The 21,518-nt window shown below is 43.9% G+C and overlaps 1 protein-coding gene across 3 annotated transcripts; it reads left to right on the forward strand.

The window, feature by feature from the left end:
* The first annotated feature begins 51 nt into the window (after positions 1-51).
* On the forward strand, positions 52-19,608 carry gripap1 (GRIP1 associated protein 1). Of its 3 annotated transcripts, none has more exons than XM_086112650.1 (29): positions 52-238; positions 719-785; positions 870-931; positions 1,010-1,036; positions 2,281-2,388; positions 2,468-2,630; positions 3,607-3,773; positions 3,854-3,887; positions 4,313-4,479; positions 4,610-4,657; positions 4,727-4,758; positions 5,208-5,255; positions 5,336-5,435; positions 5,526-5,603; positions 5,746-5,838; positions 6,182-6,316; positions 7,038-7,133; positions 8,957-9,067; positions 9,247-9,348; positions 9,411-9,524; positions 10,535-10,612; positions 12,511-12,606; positions 12,805-12,861; positions 13,550-13,649; positions 15,119-15,249; positions 15,331-15,447; positions 15,744-15,837; positions 16,646-16,818; positions 18,047-19,608. In XM_086112650.1, exons 1-29 carry the CDS (start codon positions 197-199, stop codon positions 18,125-18,127), a joined length of 2,721 nt encoding a protein of 906 aa, XP_085968776.1. In that variant the 5' UTR covers positions 52-196; the 3' UTR covers positions 18,128-19,608. The 3 variants fall into 3 exon arrangements, with proteins under 3 accessions (XP_085968776.1, XP_085968793.1, XP_085968784.1); XM_086112667.1 differs by having other exon boundaries at positions 4,409-4,479; XM_086112658.1 differs by lacking the exon at positions 5,746-5,838.
* Positions 19,609-21,518: the final 1,910 nt, after the last annotated feature.

The raw sequence follows: 21,518 nt of genomic DNA on the forward strand, positions 1-21,518 counted from the left end.
TTGTTTCGAAGTGAAGGAGAAATTTTGAAACCCCAAAATGACGTCACATAAATTGGCAGGTGAATGCCTCGCTCGGGAAGAAGCGACCGAGCGAGAGCTCTGTCTCCTGGTCGCCCCCTCATCCCATCTCTGCTGCTAGCTCGACGGTTTCCCCTTAGCTTTAGCTTAGCCTAGCGACCTGCTAGCCGTCAGCATCATGTCGCAGGCGCTTTCAGAGGAGGAGTTTCACCGTATGCAGGTACGAACAACACGACGGCACGCCCGTGTTACGCCGCGCCGATTTGCGGTCGACGTTGTCCCAAAGCCGCCGATTGATTGTTTTGGATGCTAACTAATGTTAGCCCCCTAGGGGTGGCACGACGACTATGTAGTTATCTTAGCTTAGTAACCCCGTGACGCACGCAAAGGGGCATTCGTGTTCTTGTCTTTGTTGTGATCCATATAGTGTTTCAACAAGGTGGCGTGCACGGTCAACGCTACCCTCTCTGCTAGCCGTGTCAGCATCAACAAACATCCGCATGACGAAAGCACTCAACCTCAAACGTTTTATTATTAGAAAGCAGTCACATACTACATGCCGTTTCATGCAATGCCACTGATCAACGCAAGTGTTGAAATGATTTCAAGTTGGGAATTTAAAAACCTGTACACTAGCGCGACAAAGTAGCTCGATGCTAATCACATGACTTGGCATGACGTGTTCGTTTGTGTCGCACAGGCTCAGCTACTGGAGTTGAGGACACACAACTACCAGCTGTCTGATGAGCTGAGGAAGAACTCCGCTGGTAAACAAAGCTGTTTCTCTTTTGTGCATGTGACATGATGATGATGATGATGAAGAAGAATGATGCGCGTGCTGTGTGTTTCAGAGCTGAACAACTTGCGTCAGAAAAATGTGGTGTTGGAAAGAGATTTTGTCAAAGCACAGAAAGTAACTCTATTTATTATTATTATTATTGATATTATCATTGTCAGCTATGTTGAATTTTCTATGCTTTTTTGTCCGTAGGCTTTGAATAAGAGCAAACGAGCCCAGGTAAGTGTTCCTCTCGACTGTTACCATGCTTACCAGTGCCCCCTCTAGTGGTTGACCTCTGACACTACATACCAGAATCAAACTGCTTTTCGAGTAATTGATGCCCACACAAAAAGTTTTGTAATTGCTTACAGATCCGACAAGATCGCAGCAAAGCACATTCCTTTTTTTTTTCAATTAGCCATGACTTTGGCCTGAGCACAAACCGGCAAGTAGGGAACTGTTACAACGATTAAGGGGAAAAAAAATCAGCCAGGGACAAATGCGATTATGTAGGCGTTCACTACATAATAGTTGCACAACAATAGCAACACTACCACAACAGCCACGCATTACCAGTGTCAGTCAACATTAGTCCCACAGTGTCACAAACGTACTACAACAGTAGCACAACACTACTGCGAGAGTAAAATATAACAGCACGATATAATAGTGGTAGCACACAATTACTATTCGTCACCTCTACTACAAAAGTACAGTAGCACAAAGCTACCAAAGCAGTGCAGTGGTAGCACAACACTACTGCAACATTCGCCAAACAGTCCCATACCACGATGACACTTGCAACACAAAAATAGCAGGAACACAACACTAGCACGTATCATTAAATACGTAATACAGTGAGTCACACTACAGTGCTAGAAACTACACTACAGTCTTGCACTACAGTGCAAGACTTCTGTAGCACCACAACTTTATGACAGTAAAACAACTCCATTACAACAGTAGCGTAACAGTACAGCAACACTACTACAACATTAGCACAACACGAATAGAACGGTAACACGAATGCCCCCTTCTGACTACACGAATGTAGCCCGATTTTGAGCCGAGAGTCACGTCGCAGGCGAACGTAGCGTCTTGTAGCTGATTTTGAGATGTCTTGAGGCATCGTAGCCCATTGTAGTGTGACATGCTCAATGATGTGAGCGGCATCTGGCACAACAGAAGCATGACACACCGATGTCACAAAACGACGACAACAGTAACACACCACTTGCATGGTGTCACAGAAGTTCCACAACAGTAGTGCAGTACTGCTAAAACAATAGGACAACAGTAGCTTATACATTACGATACCAGTAGCTCTACACGACTAGAACACTCGCACAACATTTCACTGGCCAATTCATTAACTCATTCAGTACCAGCCAATTCTGGACCAAGTCTCAAAAGACGTTTAAAAACGTCTTTGGGAGTGAATGAGTTAAGGACCCATGAAGTCAAAAGTATTCCATCCGCAGGAAGTGGAAGCGCTGCTGAGCGAGAATGAGATGCTTCAGGGGAAACTTCACAGTCAAGAAGAAGACTTTCGACTGCAGAACAGCACGCTCATGGCCGAACTTTCCAAGGTGCTGCCCGTGTTGACTTCAAACGGATGAATGTGATCGGGTCTAGATTTCCCGCTCCTGTTGTCTCCGTCATTTCCAGTTGTGTATGCAAATCGAGCAGCTGGAACAGGAAAACCTGCATCTCAAGGCAGAGTGCGAGGACGCAGATTCCCGGCTGAGCCCTAGCGCCACCTCCAGTCCTGCCGATGAAGCGCTGCTGCGCCTCCAGGCCGAGAACGCCACGCTGCTGAAGAAAGTGCGAGGTTTGTTTCTTGGGCCGCCTTTACGCACAGAGGACTCGGCTCTTGTCTTCAAAAGGGGCATCTTTTAGAAATGAATTGGGTACAAAGTCAACAGTGGTTGATCATCTTGCCCTGTTGAAGTCAGCGTTATGATAGTAGGAACATTTTCATTATAGTTAGTTTTTATTTCGTCTTGAGTTTGTTTGTTTTTTTCTCGATAGTTTAAATTCGTTTTCAGGGCATTTTTATTTTTTCAGTAATTTTCGTTTTTTCTAAAATGCTTAGTTTTAGTTTCTTTCTCGGAATTGGCCGCGTTCAGACTGGGCCACTTTATTGACCTGTCTGACAGGTCGCTATAGCGTGTCGTGTTTTACGTCGTATAATTGCAACATGAACTACTTTGATAAGTGTTTCGACACATGCCATCGAGCTTTGCTTGTACGTTGCTATCTCCAGACCAACCGATGAGGCAATGCGTTTCCTCCTCTGTCGGGGTACTGCGGTTTTCAATTTCTTCAACGTGCTGCGTTCTATACTGCTGAGGACTTTGATTTTCAATCTCTACTCTGGCACATTGGGTCTTGCGTCGCATAGCGTGACGTCACGGACACTCCAAACCGATTGGTGTGTTCGGAGCTGTTCAAACTGTTTCAAATCTGATATCAAACTATCTGCCGAATGTGGTTTCAATCCATCTCGCAAAAATGGAATTTCATTTGCTCCGTGACTGTTGAGACTACGAAAGAGCCATTCATTTTTAATCTGGATGGGCTAAAAATCGGACTTTGGGTGGCAGTCTGAAGAAAGACGATCCACAGACTTTAAATTTACAATAAGTGCAGCACATAATATCGATTCTAAAGTTAGATGCATCACAAAAGCTAAGATGCCTCATTAGCAAAAGCTTCTGAAGTGTATACTACGTCTCCTTTTCAGTAACATTCAGTTAGTTTTTGACTCTGGAGGTCCATATGTGACCTGTGTCGTTCCCGTCCAGCTCTTCAGGAGCATTGTCGTGGCGAGCAGCCGAGATCTGCGCTTTCTCACGGCGACCAAAGTGCTACCTCACAGCCAGACGGGTCAGCGAGCGCCAACGGCGTGTCTGATATCGACGGCAAAGGGGAGGAGCCTGCAACAGAAGGGGGCGGTGTGAGCGGGCAGCAGGTGATTGGCAGGCGCCTGTCTGAGTCAACTGGCTCTCAAGTTACTGTGGAAGACTGAATTTGTTTCCTTCCTTTTTGCAGAACCAAGCTCAGCTGGAACAAACACAGTTACATGGTGAGAACGTTTGAAGTATTTCAATACACCCCGTGCTAGCCATAAGCTCATTGGACAGTGGCAAGAACATGTAGTTTTTTTCAATCCACCAGGTGGCGCTAAAAGGCCACCAGAGTCATTAGCGGTGACACAACAAACAGAGCTGTATGACTTCAGATTGACTTGTATGACAAACAATATGCTTTATTGTTATCGCGGTACGATGATTTGTTCTACTGACAAAGACTGTGCGTTATTTGGCTTGACTGTACCACTGCCGGCACACGACTGCAACAGTACCACAAGCGAAGCCTTCACAAGGCAGACACACTCTCCATCCGGGCTGACGCATCCCGACCTTGGATGGTGTAAATGGTTTATTGTATGTCTGGCACACTAACTGTCAGACTGCCCCTGCTGTGTGCGGCGCCCCCCCTCCCCTTTAGGCCTGTCAGAGAAGAGCGTAGAGGAGATTGTAGCTAAGCACTCAGCGCTAGGCTGGTCGGCTGCACTGTGTCCAATAACTCACTGCTTTGGAGCAGAGCTGGAGGTCGCCCTGAACACCCAGACCGAGGAGAAGAGGCTGCTGAGGGAGCAACTGCGCCACCTGGAGGTACACACACACACACACGCACACCTGATAAATCATCATCATCATCTTCACATAGTAAGTGCTTGCTCATGTGAGTAAGCACGACGTCTGTCGTCATGTGACTTCAAGTCTTTTTCCAATCAACATGCAGGTGACCAAACAGGCCGAAGTCTCCAAACTGCAGGATGAATTGTCAAAGGTAAATGCTCACCTGTGCCTCGACCGGTCCTTTGATTGTTCCTGGACTGATGCAACGTTTGTCTTTCAGCTGTCGGACAAGTTAAGGAAGAAACAGGAGAGGTGAGACGTCTTCATCGCTTTTGAGCCTATTTCGGTTGCTTTTATGTCTGTCTGTGTGTTGTGTTGTATTAATTTGTTCTTTTGACTTTAAGATGGCACCGTGAGAGCGGCTGCCTTTCCAGCAGCTCCTATATTTTGTTCTTCTACTTCTTCCTTTCATAACTTTGCTGCTGTGAATTGGAATTTCTCCATTGTGAGACTAATAAAGGTTTTCTTATCTTATCTTATGAAACCTACTTAGCAGTTCTTTTCACAATTGAAAACTGTTCTTAGGTGTCTTAACATATCTGCGAAAATACGCCAAAGATGAAGAATCACAACACACTTAACATTTCTTTGACCTGGACTGAAATTAGCTTGTTTCGAGACAAATTTCTTCTGCAAATTAGCCAGCACTCAACGTTTTGATTGATTCTTGCCACACTCACGGTTTTTGTCGTATGCTGCAGTTTCCAGCGTCTTCATGCGGAGAAGGAGGTTCTGTACAATGACAGCAGGTCAGAGCAACACGTCATTGTCACACGGGTCCACTGTGACCAGTCCAAGACACGACCACGGTGAACTTGCCTGTCTACAGGACAAAGATTGAGGAGATCAACCAGAGGAAAGAGGAGGAGCTCAAGTTGATGAACACGCGAATGCAGAAGCTTCAGTCGGACTTGGCGGCGGCCAATCAGGTCCGAGGGCAATGTTTGATGGTCGACGTGGTCACGATTGTCTTCTTGGCGATGCGAAGGGTCATACAGGTTGTTTTCCCTCCGTGGCAGGTGACAGCAGAGTTGAGAGAGAAGTTTCAATCCAGCGACAAAGAACACCAGCTGGCTGTGAACGCTCTCAGAGATCAGGTCAGTTGACTTGTTTGGGCAAGCCCCACCTTCGATTTCTGCTGTTTCCACCAGACTGGACTTTCTGCTGTTTTTCTGCCCCCCCATTTTCTCTGCCTTGGCTTCTATGCTGCTCTCTGCTGGTGATGCGCCGACACTGCAGGTCGCAAGTCAGAGTGCGGTGAGTCAGGAGCAGGTGGACAACATCCTGCAGGAGAACGATGCTCTGAGAACTAACTTAGCTGCTCTAGAACAGGTAACCTACAGGAAGAAACTCGACTTTTCAAAAACAATGGAGCTGGGGGATTGTGGGTCAGATTGATATCTTTTTTTATTTTAAAGAAATACTCAAAAAATACATAGAAACAGTGGATGTGTGGGGGAGGGGGGAACACAAAAAAAGAAAAAAGAGCATTGCGCCGATCCCTTGAGCTGAAAATACACAACGATACCTCATCGGTGCTTGCATCTTCAAGTTCTTTCCTCTTCCTTCCGATCCCTAAAAGTTCTTCTTGTGCTTTCTGTCTGCGAGGCGCAAATATCCTCTCGGTTTCAACTGCGGAGACGAGCGCATTGTCAGGTCTAACCGTTGATTGCAGATTCAGACGAGCAAGATGCAGGAGGTCAACTTGCTGCGCGAGCAGCAGGAGGCGCAGGCGGCCGAACTGCAGCAGAGTCGAGCGGAGCAAGAGAAGCTCCTGGCCCAGAGGGATGACCTGGACTCACAGCTGCAGGTGATCTTGACCTTCATTTGACTTTGACACCGATGCCATCACCGCTTTCATTTTATTGCTTACTTTGAAAGCCATGTTTCTCATCGAGTTACAGTCAATTACATTTGTAAATAATTCATCTTGGAGTCCAGTCTGGGACCATCAGAAAATCTTAATTGTGCTGGCAAAAGCATTTTTAATTAAAAAAAAAAAAGAAGAAAAAACAAAAACACCCCAAGCGAGAATAGCAAAACTGTGTGGATCTTTCTCCATCTGACTTACAATCGACTGACGAACCTTAAACTGTTGACAGTTACTTTTGTGACCTTTTCCAGCTTTGTGCAAGTTGTTGTTTTTCTTGTTGGCCGTCTGAGAGCTATTCCACGCGAAGCATCGTACACATTGGGCAAAACGTCTTGAGAACAGAAAACTCAAAATGGCTACCTCAGGGCCGCTTTCATCAAGGCCTTCAATCTGATCACATTGATCCCGGTTGGTTGACTTCCCCACCCGATTAGTTTTTTGACGAGATCATTAGCATACCACACTGCACCCAATAAACACACGAAACACATCATTGTTTGTGTGGTATTAATTTGGACAGACTCTTAGATGAAGATCAAATTTTCAGAGCAAAATTTGCAGAAATCGAACTCGTGTCAGGGGGCTCACATACGTTGTCTTGCAACTGAATTAATACAGGTTGTCTCCTTGCCTGTGTCCTTGACTGTCCCGCCTTCAGGAGTCAAGTTTTGCAAACCGGAAGTTGCTGGAGCAATTAACAGAAGAAGGACAAGAAAAGGAGAAGCTGCTGAGGGAGCTGGAAGAGAGCAAGAAGGTACACACACACACACACACACACACACACGCACACCATTCATCCATCCATCCATTTTCCGATCCGCTTTATCCTCACAAAGTGAGGGGTGCTGGAGGCTATCCCAGCCATCTTTAGGGCAGTAGGTGGGGGACACCCTGAACCGCTTGCCAGCCCATCGCAAGGCACACACAGACGAACAATTATCCACGCTCACGGTCGCACCTAAAGACAATTTAGAGCAGTCTTCCTCAACTGGCGGACCGCGATCCACGACCGGACCGCCGACCTCCTCTGTATGGACCCTCGGCAAATTGTATAAAATTAAAAAAATTATGAAGTGATTTTTACATTATACATCTTATATTTTTGGACTATAATCTGCACATTACCGCGATCGCTTGTTAAAATTATCCCTTGTATTCTTTGCGTGCACTAACAGATGTAATGCAGAGGACCGCAGCAGCGCGACTTTGCGTGTATAATGTTTGACTAACTGGAGACCCTGGCTGAGCAGGGCATGTCGGCGATAACGATGCGCTGATTGGCTCCTCTGAACTGAAGGTGTGCCCATACATAAGCGTCAGCATATACGATGCGCTGATTGGCTCCTCTGAACTTAAGGTGTGCCCATACATAGGCGTCAGCACGCGTCTATCCCAATACACACGCATTCAAAATGGATCATTGTGTCCGGAAACAGACGCATGCGCGACGCCACAGTGTGCTCAAAGCTTCAGCCCAGGAGAGCCGCACACAGACAATTAGACAAGACGAATCGCGGGAGGTTTCGATTGTGTACCGTTTTACTCCCATCTACCCGGGGATCTTTGCAGCTGTTTAACAGCAGAACACCGCAACATGGTAAATGAACATCCCAATGGCGTCCTCAAATAATATTTGCATGCCTCAGACATTGCATTCACCTTTAGTGGAAGAACAGCACTGCACATTCCTGTGCTCCCTTGTGTCGGTATTTAAAATGGTTCTTAACTCCTCTTCTGATATATTTTTCAGTGATTTCAGAGGGGATGTGAAAAGGGGAATTGTACAAATGAAAAGGATATTTTTCTTTTCATGTTTAGTATTTATTTAGGTAAAATTTGTATTTTGTTTTTGTTAAATTAAGGGAAAAAAAGACAACTACTGTTTAACAAAGTTAAAGTAAAATGTCTCATTTCCCTAAAAGGGCTATTTCTATGATTAAGCAGGCACAACTTAACAAAATAAAAGAGTTCCTGTGCCTCAACACAATACCTCTCATTATTTGCTGTGTACTGGCAAAGTGAATAATTGTTATTTTCATGCACCCCATTATTGGTTGGTTGTGAGGAATGTTGATTTGTATAAGCTTGGCTTGACCATACTAAATGGGCATATAGCCCTGCTCCCCATGACCGCCGTGCATCAGACCGGACCTTGGTCTTATTTAAAAAAAAAAAAAAAAAGTGGACCTACAGCATTTCTAGTTGAGGACCACTGATTTAGAGTGTTCCATTAACCTGCCATGCGTGCTTTTGGAATGTGGGAGGGAACCGGAATACCCGGAGAAAACCCACACAGGCATGGTGAGAACATGCAAACTTCACACAGGATAGTCGGAGCCGGGATCGAACCCACAACGTCTGCTAAAACTGAATTGAAGTTTTTGAGCAGTTAGCTATTAACTGCTTTTTTTTTTAACGACGGTTTTCAGTTTTTGCCACGGTATCCTTTCAGTCCCGGTAGCAATGTATCTTTGGCAGGTCTATTCTTCAAGTCACAATGTTTGGCATTGTGACGACACTCTGATACCAGGTGGTGTGTGTGCGTGTGTGTACTCTGTAATGGATGATTGTATGCAGACGGCAGAGAAAAGGAAGGCCATGTTGGACACTATGGCCATTCAGCTAAACCAGGAGACATCCAACCACAAGGAGGCGCTGTCGGATCTCAAACTACAGCACGAGAAGGATGTGAGCACTGCGCTCTAGTCCCATAAAGTTTCCTCCAGAATTTTTACACAGTGCGCCTGAGATGTGGAAACTCTCCCCCAATGCGATTCATTGTAATACTTTTAACAAATTCAAGTTCGGGCTTATTTTTCCCCCCTTCCTGTGTCCTCGCTCTCCTTCCTTCCGTTCGGGTCACGCAGGTGCTTGGCGTGAGGGCGCGCTATGAAAAGGAACTCCGAGGTCTTCACGAGGAGAAAAATCGCTCCGAGGAGGACATCCGGCAACAGCTCCGAGACGAGAAGGTGACCAAGAAGAAGAATGCGAAGCTTTGAGGACGATACGAATGCAATGTTTTGCGCTTCAGGCTCGGAGCAAAGAGTTGGAGAGTCTTCAGGCCAAAGTGCAAGAACTTCACAGTCAGCTGCAGTCCATGGAAGAAACCAAAGGATGGTTTGAACGACGGCTCAACGAGACCCAGGTGGGTATCGGGGGGGAGGGGGGGATGATATTGAATCGACAAATGAGAGCTGCGGTCATTTCATGCCGACAGAACAGTCAAATCCAAACACGGTCACGCGGGAGTTCTTGTAAAGCGCAGCTCACGCCGAGACGATTGCACACACCGACACCGCACGCTACCTTGTCTGGTCCCGCCTCTTAAAGGCACATGCATGGATAGAACACACACCACAATACAGATATAATTTTCTATACATTATATATACTTTTTTTAAAATTTTTTATTCTGAGACATTTACACTGTATTTAACACTCAAGCTAACGGAGCCGTCATTTTTTTAAAAACGTTGTTGTGTTATTACTCAACCTATATACGTTGACGATGCTCGTATCTCTGTTTCATTCCGATGGTGCAATTTTATGGTATGAAAAAAAAATACAAAAGTACCGTAGTTACAAGTTATTTCTCCTAGCGCTATCCACTGCAAGACTAATGAAGGTTTTCTTATCTTCTGATACCGTGCACCCAGAACTTGGACGGGGCTCTACTCATCTTACACGTGTTGTGCTGGTTTCCATAGCAACCAGCGACTCCCATTGAGAAACACTGCTGGTCACCATCATCGACCAGAAATCTAATTGCGGAGAAGAGACATGACATCTGCTTGTAAATAATGATGTCCAAGGAGGAATTCTTGACACATAGCGAGTCCGAGGAAAAAAAAAAGAATTGCCCCCGCCCCAGCGAACGGGAGCCGAGTCGCCTGCAGTAAAATAGGCCGTTAGATGTCATCGTCGTGACATTGTGGGCGGCGTACTTCCGATTGACTTCCGCTTCTTTGAAGTGAAAAGCAAGAAAGTCTTATGTGACACGCGTGTCCGCACGCTACAATAGGCGGGACCAACTGTTCCTCATTCATTTATTCGACCTAATTTACCTGAAAAGATATTGGGGGTGGGTTGAGAGCTTGACTCTTGCGATATAAACTGCCGTTTCTTTTCACTATGTGCGTGCATGCCTACGAGCAGGAAAACACAGACAAGTTGACGCTGGACCATCAGGAAGCGCTCAAATCTCTCCGGGACCAACACACACTTGATCTACAGGTAACGGACAAAATGGGACTTTTGTGTGTGTGTGTGTGTGTGTGTGTGTGTGTGTGTGTGTGTGTGTGTGTGTGTGTGTAGTGCCTATAAAAGGCAACTCAGTACAGTTATTATATGTATAAATAATGACATGAATGATTTAATATGATATATGATTTCAATTACAAATGAAATGTTGTGTGGTGTCACGTTGACATGGTGGAGATTACCGCAACAGGGAATTTTGCATTGTGGGCAAAAAAAAAAGTACGTACGCTGCTATCTAGCAAGCTTCAGTCTCTAAACTATCTCTCGAGGTTGCTACCGGTACTTAAACTGTTTAGAAATACTGCGGTTTCAACAACAAAGTAATTTTGGAATAAAATCTGTTTAGGTGTAAAATGTAAAAACAAAGCAAAAAAAAACAAAACAAAAAAAAAACAAACGCCCACAATAAAATAAAAGTCGAGGTAATCCACCCATCCAAGTCAATCTTTTTGTTATCTGACCATTTCAGGTGTTGTGTGAGTGTGTCCTTCTCACTTTAGCCAAATAATGGGTATTTTATATAAAACCACACCCAAATTGTGAAAATACAATCCATGCCATTCTTGTTGGTGATTGTGTGCGCTTTATAGTATAATTAGCTTTTTTTTTAAGCCTTCACGTGCGGAGTATTTAGATTACCGCAAATTCCGGGCTACAGACCGCACCTGATTAAGAGCCGCATGCTCAGATTTATGAAGAAAAATCAATTTTGTAATTATATGCGTCGCACCATACTATAAACCGCTGGCCAATGAGTAGGCGGGGGTTTGCTTCTGCGTCCCTGCCGCCGTGGAGCGTCTCCGGGTGAGGCCGCGGACGCGGTCCCCCGCTGAACCCCCGCAGAAAAACCCAGCAAAATTTCTTAAGGTTAAAATAATCTCCATATTTTTATGAGCATGATAAATGCATTTGCACAACGGAATTACGCTGAAACACATAATAAGAGGCATCCATGTCCATTTGCATAATTACGAGGAGAAATACTGCAGCCCACTAGGCTTTAAATAGAACAATGCAAATCATATAAATGGGAAAAGATATATGAAATTATTTCTATAGTCAACCGCTTAAAAATGATCATCGTAGCTTTAGGCCCGATGCTGCGCGGCTCAAAACACAGGTAAAATGTTTGTTTTCAGTATGACGGGAGTCACCTTTTTTTAATTACAGTCCGAGTGAGAGGCAATTCAAATGTCAGAGGGTCTTCGTCCATATTTATTATTTCATCCGGGCTGATGGAATTCTCCGCTATCTTTGTTTGTGTGAATGTGCAGGAACCAAGCAAGTTTGTCCTCGTAATTGCGAGGGAGCTGCTGACGCAACGTCGCGCGTGCCCTAATAGACGGGCTTTTCCGTTTCATGAATCTATAACACCACGACGGCCCACCTTTAAAAGCTTTGCTTGTCTTTTTACACTGGCTCAGTTCTTCTTGCCGGAGCCTCCACCTTCGCACCATCGACTCGTCTATGCCAAGATTACGGGCAGCAGCTTGATTTCCTTCTTTAACTCTCAGAGTGATCGCTTTTAGTTTAATAGCTGCATCATATGCTTTTCGTCTGGTATTCTCCATGTTGATCAGGGTTAGAAGAAAGACTGAAAGAAGGAAGTCGTGATTACCGGTAATCATACAATTTCATTGGACCCCTGTGTACTACTCATTCATTTTATTGGTCCATGTTTTTCCCCCGATGGAAAAAAAAAAAATTAAAAAGCTGCTTCATATGTCAGTGTTGAAAGTGTGGAAAAAAAGTAGCGGCTTGTAATCCGGAATTTACGGTATTTTATTTCTCCTTAACAAAATTCAATTATGTCGAAACTGCAATTACTCAGGGCATTGAGTGCTGCTTGTTGTCATGTGCGCTCATCTCAGGCGAAGCAGGCCGAGGCGGAAGCGGTCCACGGGCAGCTGTTAGAAATCCAGAATCAGCGAGATGAACACTACGGCGCCATCGTCAAACTCAAGCAGGTCGGCATCGGCGGCCCGCATGCACAATTGATCTATCTTGCAACTGATTGTATCCTTGCCGATTCTTTATCTCTTTATTGTTGTATCATGAAATTGTCACTGGCAGATGAGGACAATATTGTGCTGAATCGGTGATGCTCACGTCGCAAAAAGACAACAAAAACTGTTTACCCGAGAACTCGTCTTCTGTTTCCGCAGGAGATCAAAGACACAGTGGATGGACAGCGGATTTTAGAGAAGAAAGGAAGTGCGGCGGTGAGCCTTTCTGCTAGCGTGCGCACGAGCGCGCTCGCGCGTCTGATAAGACGGATGAGCGAAAGCCAAAAGCGTCACACAAAAAAAAACGGATTTGCAGATACATGCTTTTGTTTGGACTGCGATGATACAATGCATCTTCACAGCGCTTTACTTTTTCCGCGTTTTGTTGCGACAGGCTTATTCCAAAATTGAATACCGGTACATACATTTTTTCCCCCCTTTAAATTCGACACGTAGACGAACACCCATTCACACTCACAATCACGCCGAAGGAACGATTTCACGTGTGGAATTAACCTACCGTACATGTTTTGGGAATGTGGGAGGAAAATCGGACATATTCCAATTTAGGATGGGGCTGTGCGGAAAAAAGTCAAACGCTGTGAATACTTTCTGGCTGTTAATTATTTGCGTGCGTGTAATTTATTTTCTTTCCATGACGTTGGTCTTTCATCATGTCGGCTGTGATTTTGAGACATTACAGTCGAACTTGGAGGGACAGAGCGAATCTGTGCATTATTATGGCACTGTGTTGAAACCGTATCCAATAAATACTGTAGGAATGTGGATAGATGTCAGAACATGAACATGTCATACAGGAGAAACGTGTATGAAGTTGCAGCAAAAAAAAAAAAAAGTCAACATTTGCAGATTTGTTTTAATGTGTGTGTGTGTGCGTTTGTAGTTGAAGGACTTAAAGAGACAGTTGCAGCTGGAAAGGAAGCGAGCAGACAAACTGCAAGAGAGACTTCAAGAAATCCTAACCAACAGCAAGAGCAGAACAGGTACCACTCTGAGCACCTCGCAATCGCTTCATTAAAGCCGCAAGCGGCAAAGCAGCGCGGCCCTCACGCCTCCTCTTCTACAACAAATCCTTGAAATGATGTCGGAACGTTGACGCCGTTGTGCTGCGCCAACTTTGTCTGATGGCTGCAGACAAAAATGTTCTGATCAGGGCCTCATTTGGGGCAAACCCATGACTTCGTCCAAAATGGTCTCTTCAGACCCAGATGACCAACTTTCTGGTCAGGTTCTTGCGTGGGTCTTTCAGAGTTTTTGGTGCATCCCGTTATGACAGACATGTCCACCTAATTTAATGTTGACCCATCAAACTGTTTTTTTGTTTTCTTTCATTAGGGTGCTCCTGAGTGAGCTTTATGGACTTTTGTTTGGGGACCCCTGAAGGACATACTTTTCACCAGAGTACATGAGTTTTCAGGCTAGAGGGAGGGAGGGAGGGAGGATGCAGTTAGTGAAGTTTGTGTGTGTGTGTGTGTGTGTGTGTGTGTGTGTGTGTGTGTGTGTGTGTGTGTGTGTGTGTGTGTGTGTTAAGTTAGGAAAGAATCCAAAAGGTCAGCAGGATCATGTCAGGAGATTCTGCCTCATTCTGTAACCTCCTAAATATTTGATAGAGCGCTTTGATTCCCTCTGCTACACACACACACACACACACACAAAGAGTACCATGTATAATCTATAAGGAAAGTTAAATATTAAAGAGCATTTCTGGACATTGGATAAAGCTGACGATCAGAAATCTCAAGTAGGTCCAACCAATATGGATTTTTTTTTTTTTTTAGGGTGATGCTGATTTCAATATTTGAAAGAATGAGATTGCAATAGCCGATTAATTGGCAGATTCATTTCAACACTTTTTTTTTGGTCAACCGCAGGTGTAATTTGAATGTTTTACAGTGCTTTATCTGACCATTCTATTTGTTTGACTTCATCCCAGAGAGATAAATCTGCAAACAATGGGCCGATTTTGGCAGCTTGTAATCAGAGGGACCCCTTCCGGGACTGCTTCAAAGGGGGCGTCTCTCTGTTGTGAAAGGAGCACGTCCTTGTGCAAGAGGGGAATCTCCGTGTGTGTGTGTGTGTGTGTGTGCCTTTAAAGGGGCGGGTCTTAGTCTTAAAGGGGTGTGTCCTCATCCTAAATGCCACTCTTCGAAATTTGCTTTTCCCTGGCCGAAAATTTTTCTTTGTCGGCTTTGCCTTCAGATGGGCATGTTCCTACCGAAAAAAAAAAAGGAGGCGTTGAGGCGGCCTTTGTGTGCTGACTCCAGATTACAGAAAAGCCCTCAGCATTGGCAAAGTCACCTACTGGCTAATTTCCAAAACCTTTGGCCGGAAAATGCACTTATTGCTGCATCGTGGCATATTTTCCGCTCTGTCTGCCATGCTCTTAAGATGGCGCCCTGCTGCTATGCTTCTCTCAAGAAGAAGGTAATAAAAGGCCTTGCTCTACCCGCAGGTTTGGAGGAGCTGGTCTTGTCTGAGATCAACAGTCCCAGTCGCACTCAGCAAACGGGAGACTCGTCCTCGGTCTCGTCCTTCTCCTACCGAGACGTGATGAAGGAGAGCCAGAGCGGCGGTCAGAACAAGGTGGACGGCGGCCGGCCCGACTCTGCGTTTGTCGGCGCCGGAGCCGCGGGTGTAACTCTCTTCCTCTGTCGTCGTCACCAGTCGGGAGGAGGAAGTCCTCAGTGTCAGCGTGCCACCGAGCTGTCCGACGACGAGCTGGGTGAACTGTTCCAGAGGCTCGCCGAGGTCCAGCAGGAGAAGTGGATGCTGGAGGAGAAGGTCCGTTACGCCACTAACTCGTTTCGTGCCACCTCTTGGGCTCCCATCGAGAGCCATTTTTAACCATTTTGACCCATTTTTCAAGGCCTACAGAACATTGAGTTCTGGAGCTAGATCAGCATCAGAACCTAGCAAAAGAAAGCTTTAACCCTCTTTTGTCTCTGGAAAATCTTCTGCCGCCCATTTTTTTTCCCCACATCCCCATCTGGTGTCAATGTCCAAATTTGCTTGCCATCGGTGGCCTCCTCTCATTGGGCGCCGGCCCCGTCACGTGACTACTGCCATACGATTGACAGGTCAAACATTTGGAGGTGAGCTGCTCGTCCATGGCAGGAGACATCTGCAGGAAGAGCGCCATCATCGAGACTTACGTCATGGACAGCCGCATAGGTGACCGCAGGCCAACAACACACATGCAGACAATCGCGGTTCAAATGCCCACGAAAAATGCTTCATTTGAATATTCACCTTTCATTTTTCATGAATTATAATGAACCCGTTGATTCTTTAACAAAATAATTCTTATTCTATTATTCCCAAAAGAGCAATGTACTCATGATAGACTGCAATGGTGTCAATTACCGGTATTTAATTTTAAAACATTGTTGTTTGTTCCTAATACTTTTATTTTTTCATTTCAAGGTTTTAAAGCTGTTTATTTTTCGTTATTGACCAAAAATTAACAAACCAAACCAATGATTTGACAAATGAAAAATGTGTGATTTACTTACTTTTTGTTTTGCATCAGTCACTATTCATTGACCAATTATTTCATATAATAAATAAAAAGGTTTAAAATGTCTTTGTTGAACCAATATAATATTTTTATTATTTATTAAAAGTCAACCAAGTATTGGGGAATTTCTTTTGTTTTTTTTGATAAACGTACTAAAAAGCGTGGAATTGTGATTGCATTATTTACCATAATTTAATTCACCAATTGTTCAATTAAAAATGAATGGTGTAAAAATACATTTAAAATTAAAAAATAATTTTATTATTTGCAGTAAATCAACTCACCATTTAATTGTAAAAAAAAAAAAATCTTTTCAATTTCACCTATTTCCCATCCATCAATGAAGTGACGATGTGATGTGCAGTGACTAAAACTGTTGTGGCCGCCCGTTATTTCCCGTGTCGGAGAGTCGTCGCGGCGTCGTGTCCTCACCGCGCGTCTCCTCTTCCCCGCTGCGCTCAGACGTGTCAGGCGGCGCGGCGGGCGGTCACGGAGCGGCTCAGGTTGACCGAGGAGGTCTGGGGTCCGTCTTGAGGGACCTGGTCAAATCTGGCGACGAGAACCTGCGCGAAATGAACAAGAAGCTGCAGAACATGCTGGAGGAGCAGCTGACCAAGAACATGCACCTTCACAAGGTAAAATCCAACGCGCCCGTGCTAATGTTACATTCAACGCTGCGCTAGTGTGAACCTGCTGGAGGAACGATTCTCAAAGTGCTCCCTCTAGTGGTATGGGAAAGGATCACTGATCGAAGACTGATTGTGTTGCACACTTTTTTTTAACTCTTATTGTACAGTTCATCTCTATTTAATCTTTAAACTACGTAATCTTTTGTAACTGTTTTAAAACATTTAATTAGGTACAATTTTTATTTATCTTCAATACATTTTCTCTGATTCACTAACGACTTAATTTTTTGTTTTTCTATCATTTCAATGGAGTGTTAATGTAAACTGCATAATATAATTGTGTAATTTGTAAATTTGTAAATTTGTTTTAATTGAGTACAGTAATGATTTACATTTTACTTTTCAAGAACAGTACACAACAGTTATATTTAACTTTGAAAGACTACACTTACTCTTGAAGAATTTTTAGTCTTGAGGACAGCTTTTATTTAACGTTTACGTGCGACACATTTCAATTGAATCATTATTCAATGAGTATTTTTATTTCCTAAACTTTGAGCAGTGTTCATGATCAAATCACACATCATGGTATAATAGTTTTGATTTTGATTTTTTTTTTAACCCTGAACAGTAAATATTTTTACTTTCATGAAGATTATATTTAACTGGAGTACTGTTCCATTTTTTTGTGTGGTAACTTTCAAGAACTACGTTTACATTGACACCACATTTTTAAACCTTTTTTTTTCCCCACAAAGGGGAAGTCAAATCAAAATTATTCTTGATAATATGTTCTATGCAGCCCCGCTAGTTTAAACACAGTGTTCTGAATATCAGTTAGGCGACAAAATTATGATTATTATTCAGTATACGTACCTGTAGGTCAAACATGATCATTGTCTTCTGTTTTTATTCATGTTGAACACAACGTCCCACCTTCAGAACTCTACAGTGGCTCACAATAATATTAAATAGACTGCTCAGAAATAAGATCTCATTTTTATGACCCCATAGGCCTACTCTATTTTATCTTAATGTTGGTCATGATGATGCTACTTGGAGAGCTAAGTGTTTTTGAGGTGGTTAAAAAAAACTGTGGTTTGTAGTCCATTTACTGGACGACACACCCACCGGCCCCATCTGCGATCGAGAGTTTGCCGTCCCCCCCACGTCCGCACTCTTCCCAATAGAGGAAAAACAGAAGACAAATGTCTGTCTGTCTTTTTTTTCCCAGGATATGGAGGTTTTGTCCCAGGAATTAGTCCGTCTCAGTAAAGAACCAGCTCCTGATGGTAATTCAGCTGGCTCCGGTTGAGACTACTTCCTGAGTCATCCGTCCATTTGCCCCAAATATCATATTCACCTCAGATGGAAGACCAGGTCAGACGAGCACCCGCGACTGATGTCTTGCGGGCCTCGAGCGTTATTTTAGCCGGTGATTCCCAACCAGTGTGTGCCGAGGCACATTCGCGAGAGCTCATCAAGTGTGAGGCGGGAAAAGATCACATTTCACTTAATTGATCAGAAAATTATTGATTTTTAACAAATACTCCCATCGTTGATCATCTATCTACGCTCGTGAGTAGTGACAGGCAGAACAAATAAATGATCTTCTATTAGATGACAGAAAGTATCTCATGGACATGTGTCGCCACTTTTTGGGACGTTTTTGTTGGGTGGTGTGCCGTGAGATTTTTTTTCCAACTCCAAATATGTGCCCTGGCTCAATAAAGGTTGGGAATCACTGATTTAGGCCATATGGGCTATGATTAAATGCTGGAATGTCTCCATCCATCCATCCAAAGCGTGCAGGAAACAGAAATGTTTAGCCTATTGTTGTTTCTTAACGAATGTACCGTCATTGAATCATCCCAAAAAGTCACGTGATTCGGTTCCGCTGGACCCTGGCTACAACCCGACGACCTCCATTGCAAAGAATCACTTGCTTCCGTTGTACAGACCCCCTCCCGCTCTCCCCCTACAGTGAAAGAAAGAATCCCCGTTTGAGGTGTCTCGTGTCTAGGGTCCTATCACTTCAGGCCTTCACGCTGTGTCGGCTTGTGTCCACGCGCTGGCCGAGGAGCAGGAGCTCTGACATTACATTTACAATCAAAGTCTTTTGCTTTGTGGCTGCAACTCTGCCAGAGCATGTGCTGCACTTTCTTTACTCCTAATCAAAAGGTTATAATGAATGTGAGTGAGATATGAATATATATGAAAAAGAACAGTTTTTCTGGTTACTTTTATCATTTCGTTATCATACGTCTTTGTTTTGAAAACTGTTCGATATCACGCCTGTAAATGGAATTGTCTTAATTGTTGTCGGGCTCAGTCTATGTCCTGCTTACCGTTTCAGATCTTATTTATAAAAGAAAACGAGTGTTTGCCATCACTCTACACTACATGGTCATTGACTATTTCCTGGACTGTCACATCCCCAATGGCTTCGGTTTTTGGTTCTGACGTGTTCTTGGGGGGGCTAGGATCTATCTCCGCCCTGGGCCTCAGAAAAAAAGTCATCTGAAATGAAATAGGAAAGTGCTGATTTCTATCACAAAGAAAAATAAAGTGAGTGAAAAATCACGTTAGTACTTTTGCGTCATTGGTTACACTGAGCTGCAATTAATCTATTGGAAGGGCACGGTGTAATTCCTGGTATCTGACACTTCTGACTCGCGCTGACGATAGGGCCGTAAAGACCATATCAAGTGAGCGTTTTCATAACAATGGTGAATACCAGTGGTCTTTATGCTTGCCGTTACTCATAAAACAAGAAAAATAAAATGGTTATGTCTATTATGTCTATGCTCTGTTTTTTTTTACTTTCTGTGATTTGCTTCATTTCTCCTGGTTTGACACCCAAGTTTTTTTTAAACATTTTTATTTTTCCTAGCATTAACTTCCATCACCCACAAAAATCAAGGGTTAGGGTTTTTTTTAAACGTGAAAAAGAGTCCACCCCCCCCCCCCCCCCGCCATTTTGTCAAAACACGTATGTCAATGCAATTAACTTTTTGAGTGTTCAACAAGTAAACGTCATAAAATGAGCTGTCAAACTGCCTGGCTCGGCAGCTCCATGCGTCTTTTGTTTCAGAGTCCCAGCGCAGCTACTCAGGGTCAAAATTTCCAACGTTTATTAATTTGCGGGACACCATGTCTTTGGCGATCCAAGGTTTCTTGGTCACTTTAAAAGAAAAAAACTGCTACAGTTCATCAGAAAACATGACTTTATATTTGTTATCATTTAAAACATTGCCTTTGTCATGATAATTTAGCATTTCTGTGATGTCAGCGACAACATGGGCAAGCGAGATGTTCTCAAGCTGGGGAAAGGCAAGAAAATCTCAACCCATGGTGGCCAGCTCCCAGTCAATTTGAGTGAAAAAGTTTCTTCTATACCGGGGACTGTGACTCCGCCCCCCTGTACATCGCTTTCGGAGTAAAAAGTCACAAAGTTCGGCGGCGGGAATCCGCGGGGAGGCGACATTAATTAACCATCCGCGTCTTGCTGTTCTGCCGAGAGCACGATATTGCAGAGGTGAGCGCTGCGCCTGGTCCGCCGGCATCTGATTGGCTGAAGGTTAATTGGGTGCGCTCTTAATTAAAGCAAGCTCATGGGGAAGGCTGCACTTCCACTAAATACTCGGCATGCATCAGTGATGTCATTAACCTTTACAACTTTCAAACTATATGAACTTTTTTTTTTCTTTTTTACTTGGGCTATATGTTGATCAACATCAAACAATTCGGGGTTTTTTTCTTTTTTGCGGCAGCCTGCTGTATTTATCATTATATGCGATTTCAATCATTCAAAATTATGTCCCAGGGCCCGGGGTCATTTTGAAAATTGGATGCCGATGTAAGTTCAACCATTCACAGTACAATTTTGGGAGCATATATTTTGCTGTTTGTCAACCCCCTGTTACGATGGACAAACACCCACAAAAAAATGCTGAGCAAGTCCTTTACATTTAAATGAGAAAGTTACACATCGTATTATTTACATAGAATTACATTTTTGTGTTACTCCAACTACAGTAACAAGTCATTGACAGCGCAAGTGTTTTTGCTCAAGACTACACAGACTAGTACGAAAAACAGCTTTCATATCAATGTGTTTTCAGGTCATGATAGTCAAACGTCAAAATTGGAATGATGACATTTTTGCTGAGTCATGAAGTTCATTTTTTTCCCTCTTCCTCTAGATGGCTCTAAAATATTACGTAATTGCACCTACGGTATTTAAAGTTTATCTCAGATAAAACAAAATGTTTTGACCCCGACAAACAACGTGCATCAACAAAGGTTTATAAAAAAGAATGTAGTGTATAATGCTTATTTTCAATTTTATATTTGATTTGGATGTCGGCCATCAAGAGGGAGGTACAAGAAGGGAAAAAAAAGGTGCTTGCAGCGCCCCCTGGAAGCGTCGAAAAGAGCCAACGACGGCAATTCCAAAAGGGGCCTTCCAAAATGGCTGCTGTGACCAGTTATCGTAAACACGCCGATGATGTCACTGGGATGGCGAAGGGAAGGATTGCCGCGGCGTTCCCAACGTCTGGCAGCCAACAGAGGAAGTCGGAGTCCAAAGTTTAAAAAATTCACGAGTTTTCTCTCGCAGCGCTCAGCTAAATATAGAATGTGTGTGTGCGCGCTCACCCCCAACATAACCGATGCCTCCTCCTCTGCCCCGAACGGGCAACTGT

Source organism: Hippocampus guttulatus, chromosome 1, assembly GCF_054856545.1.
Source record: "Hippocampus guttulatus isolate MCC_2025c chromosome 1, RoL_Hgut_1.0, whole genome shotgun sequence".
Classification (NCBI taxonomy): Eukaryota; Metazoa; Chordata; class Actinopteri; order Syngnathiformes; family Syngnathidae; genus Hippocampus; species Hippocampus guttulatus.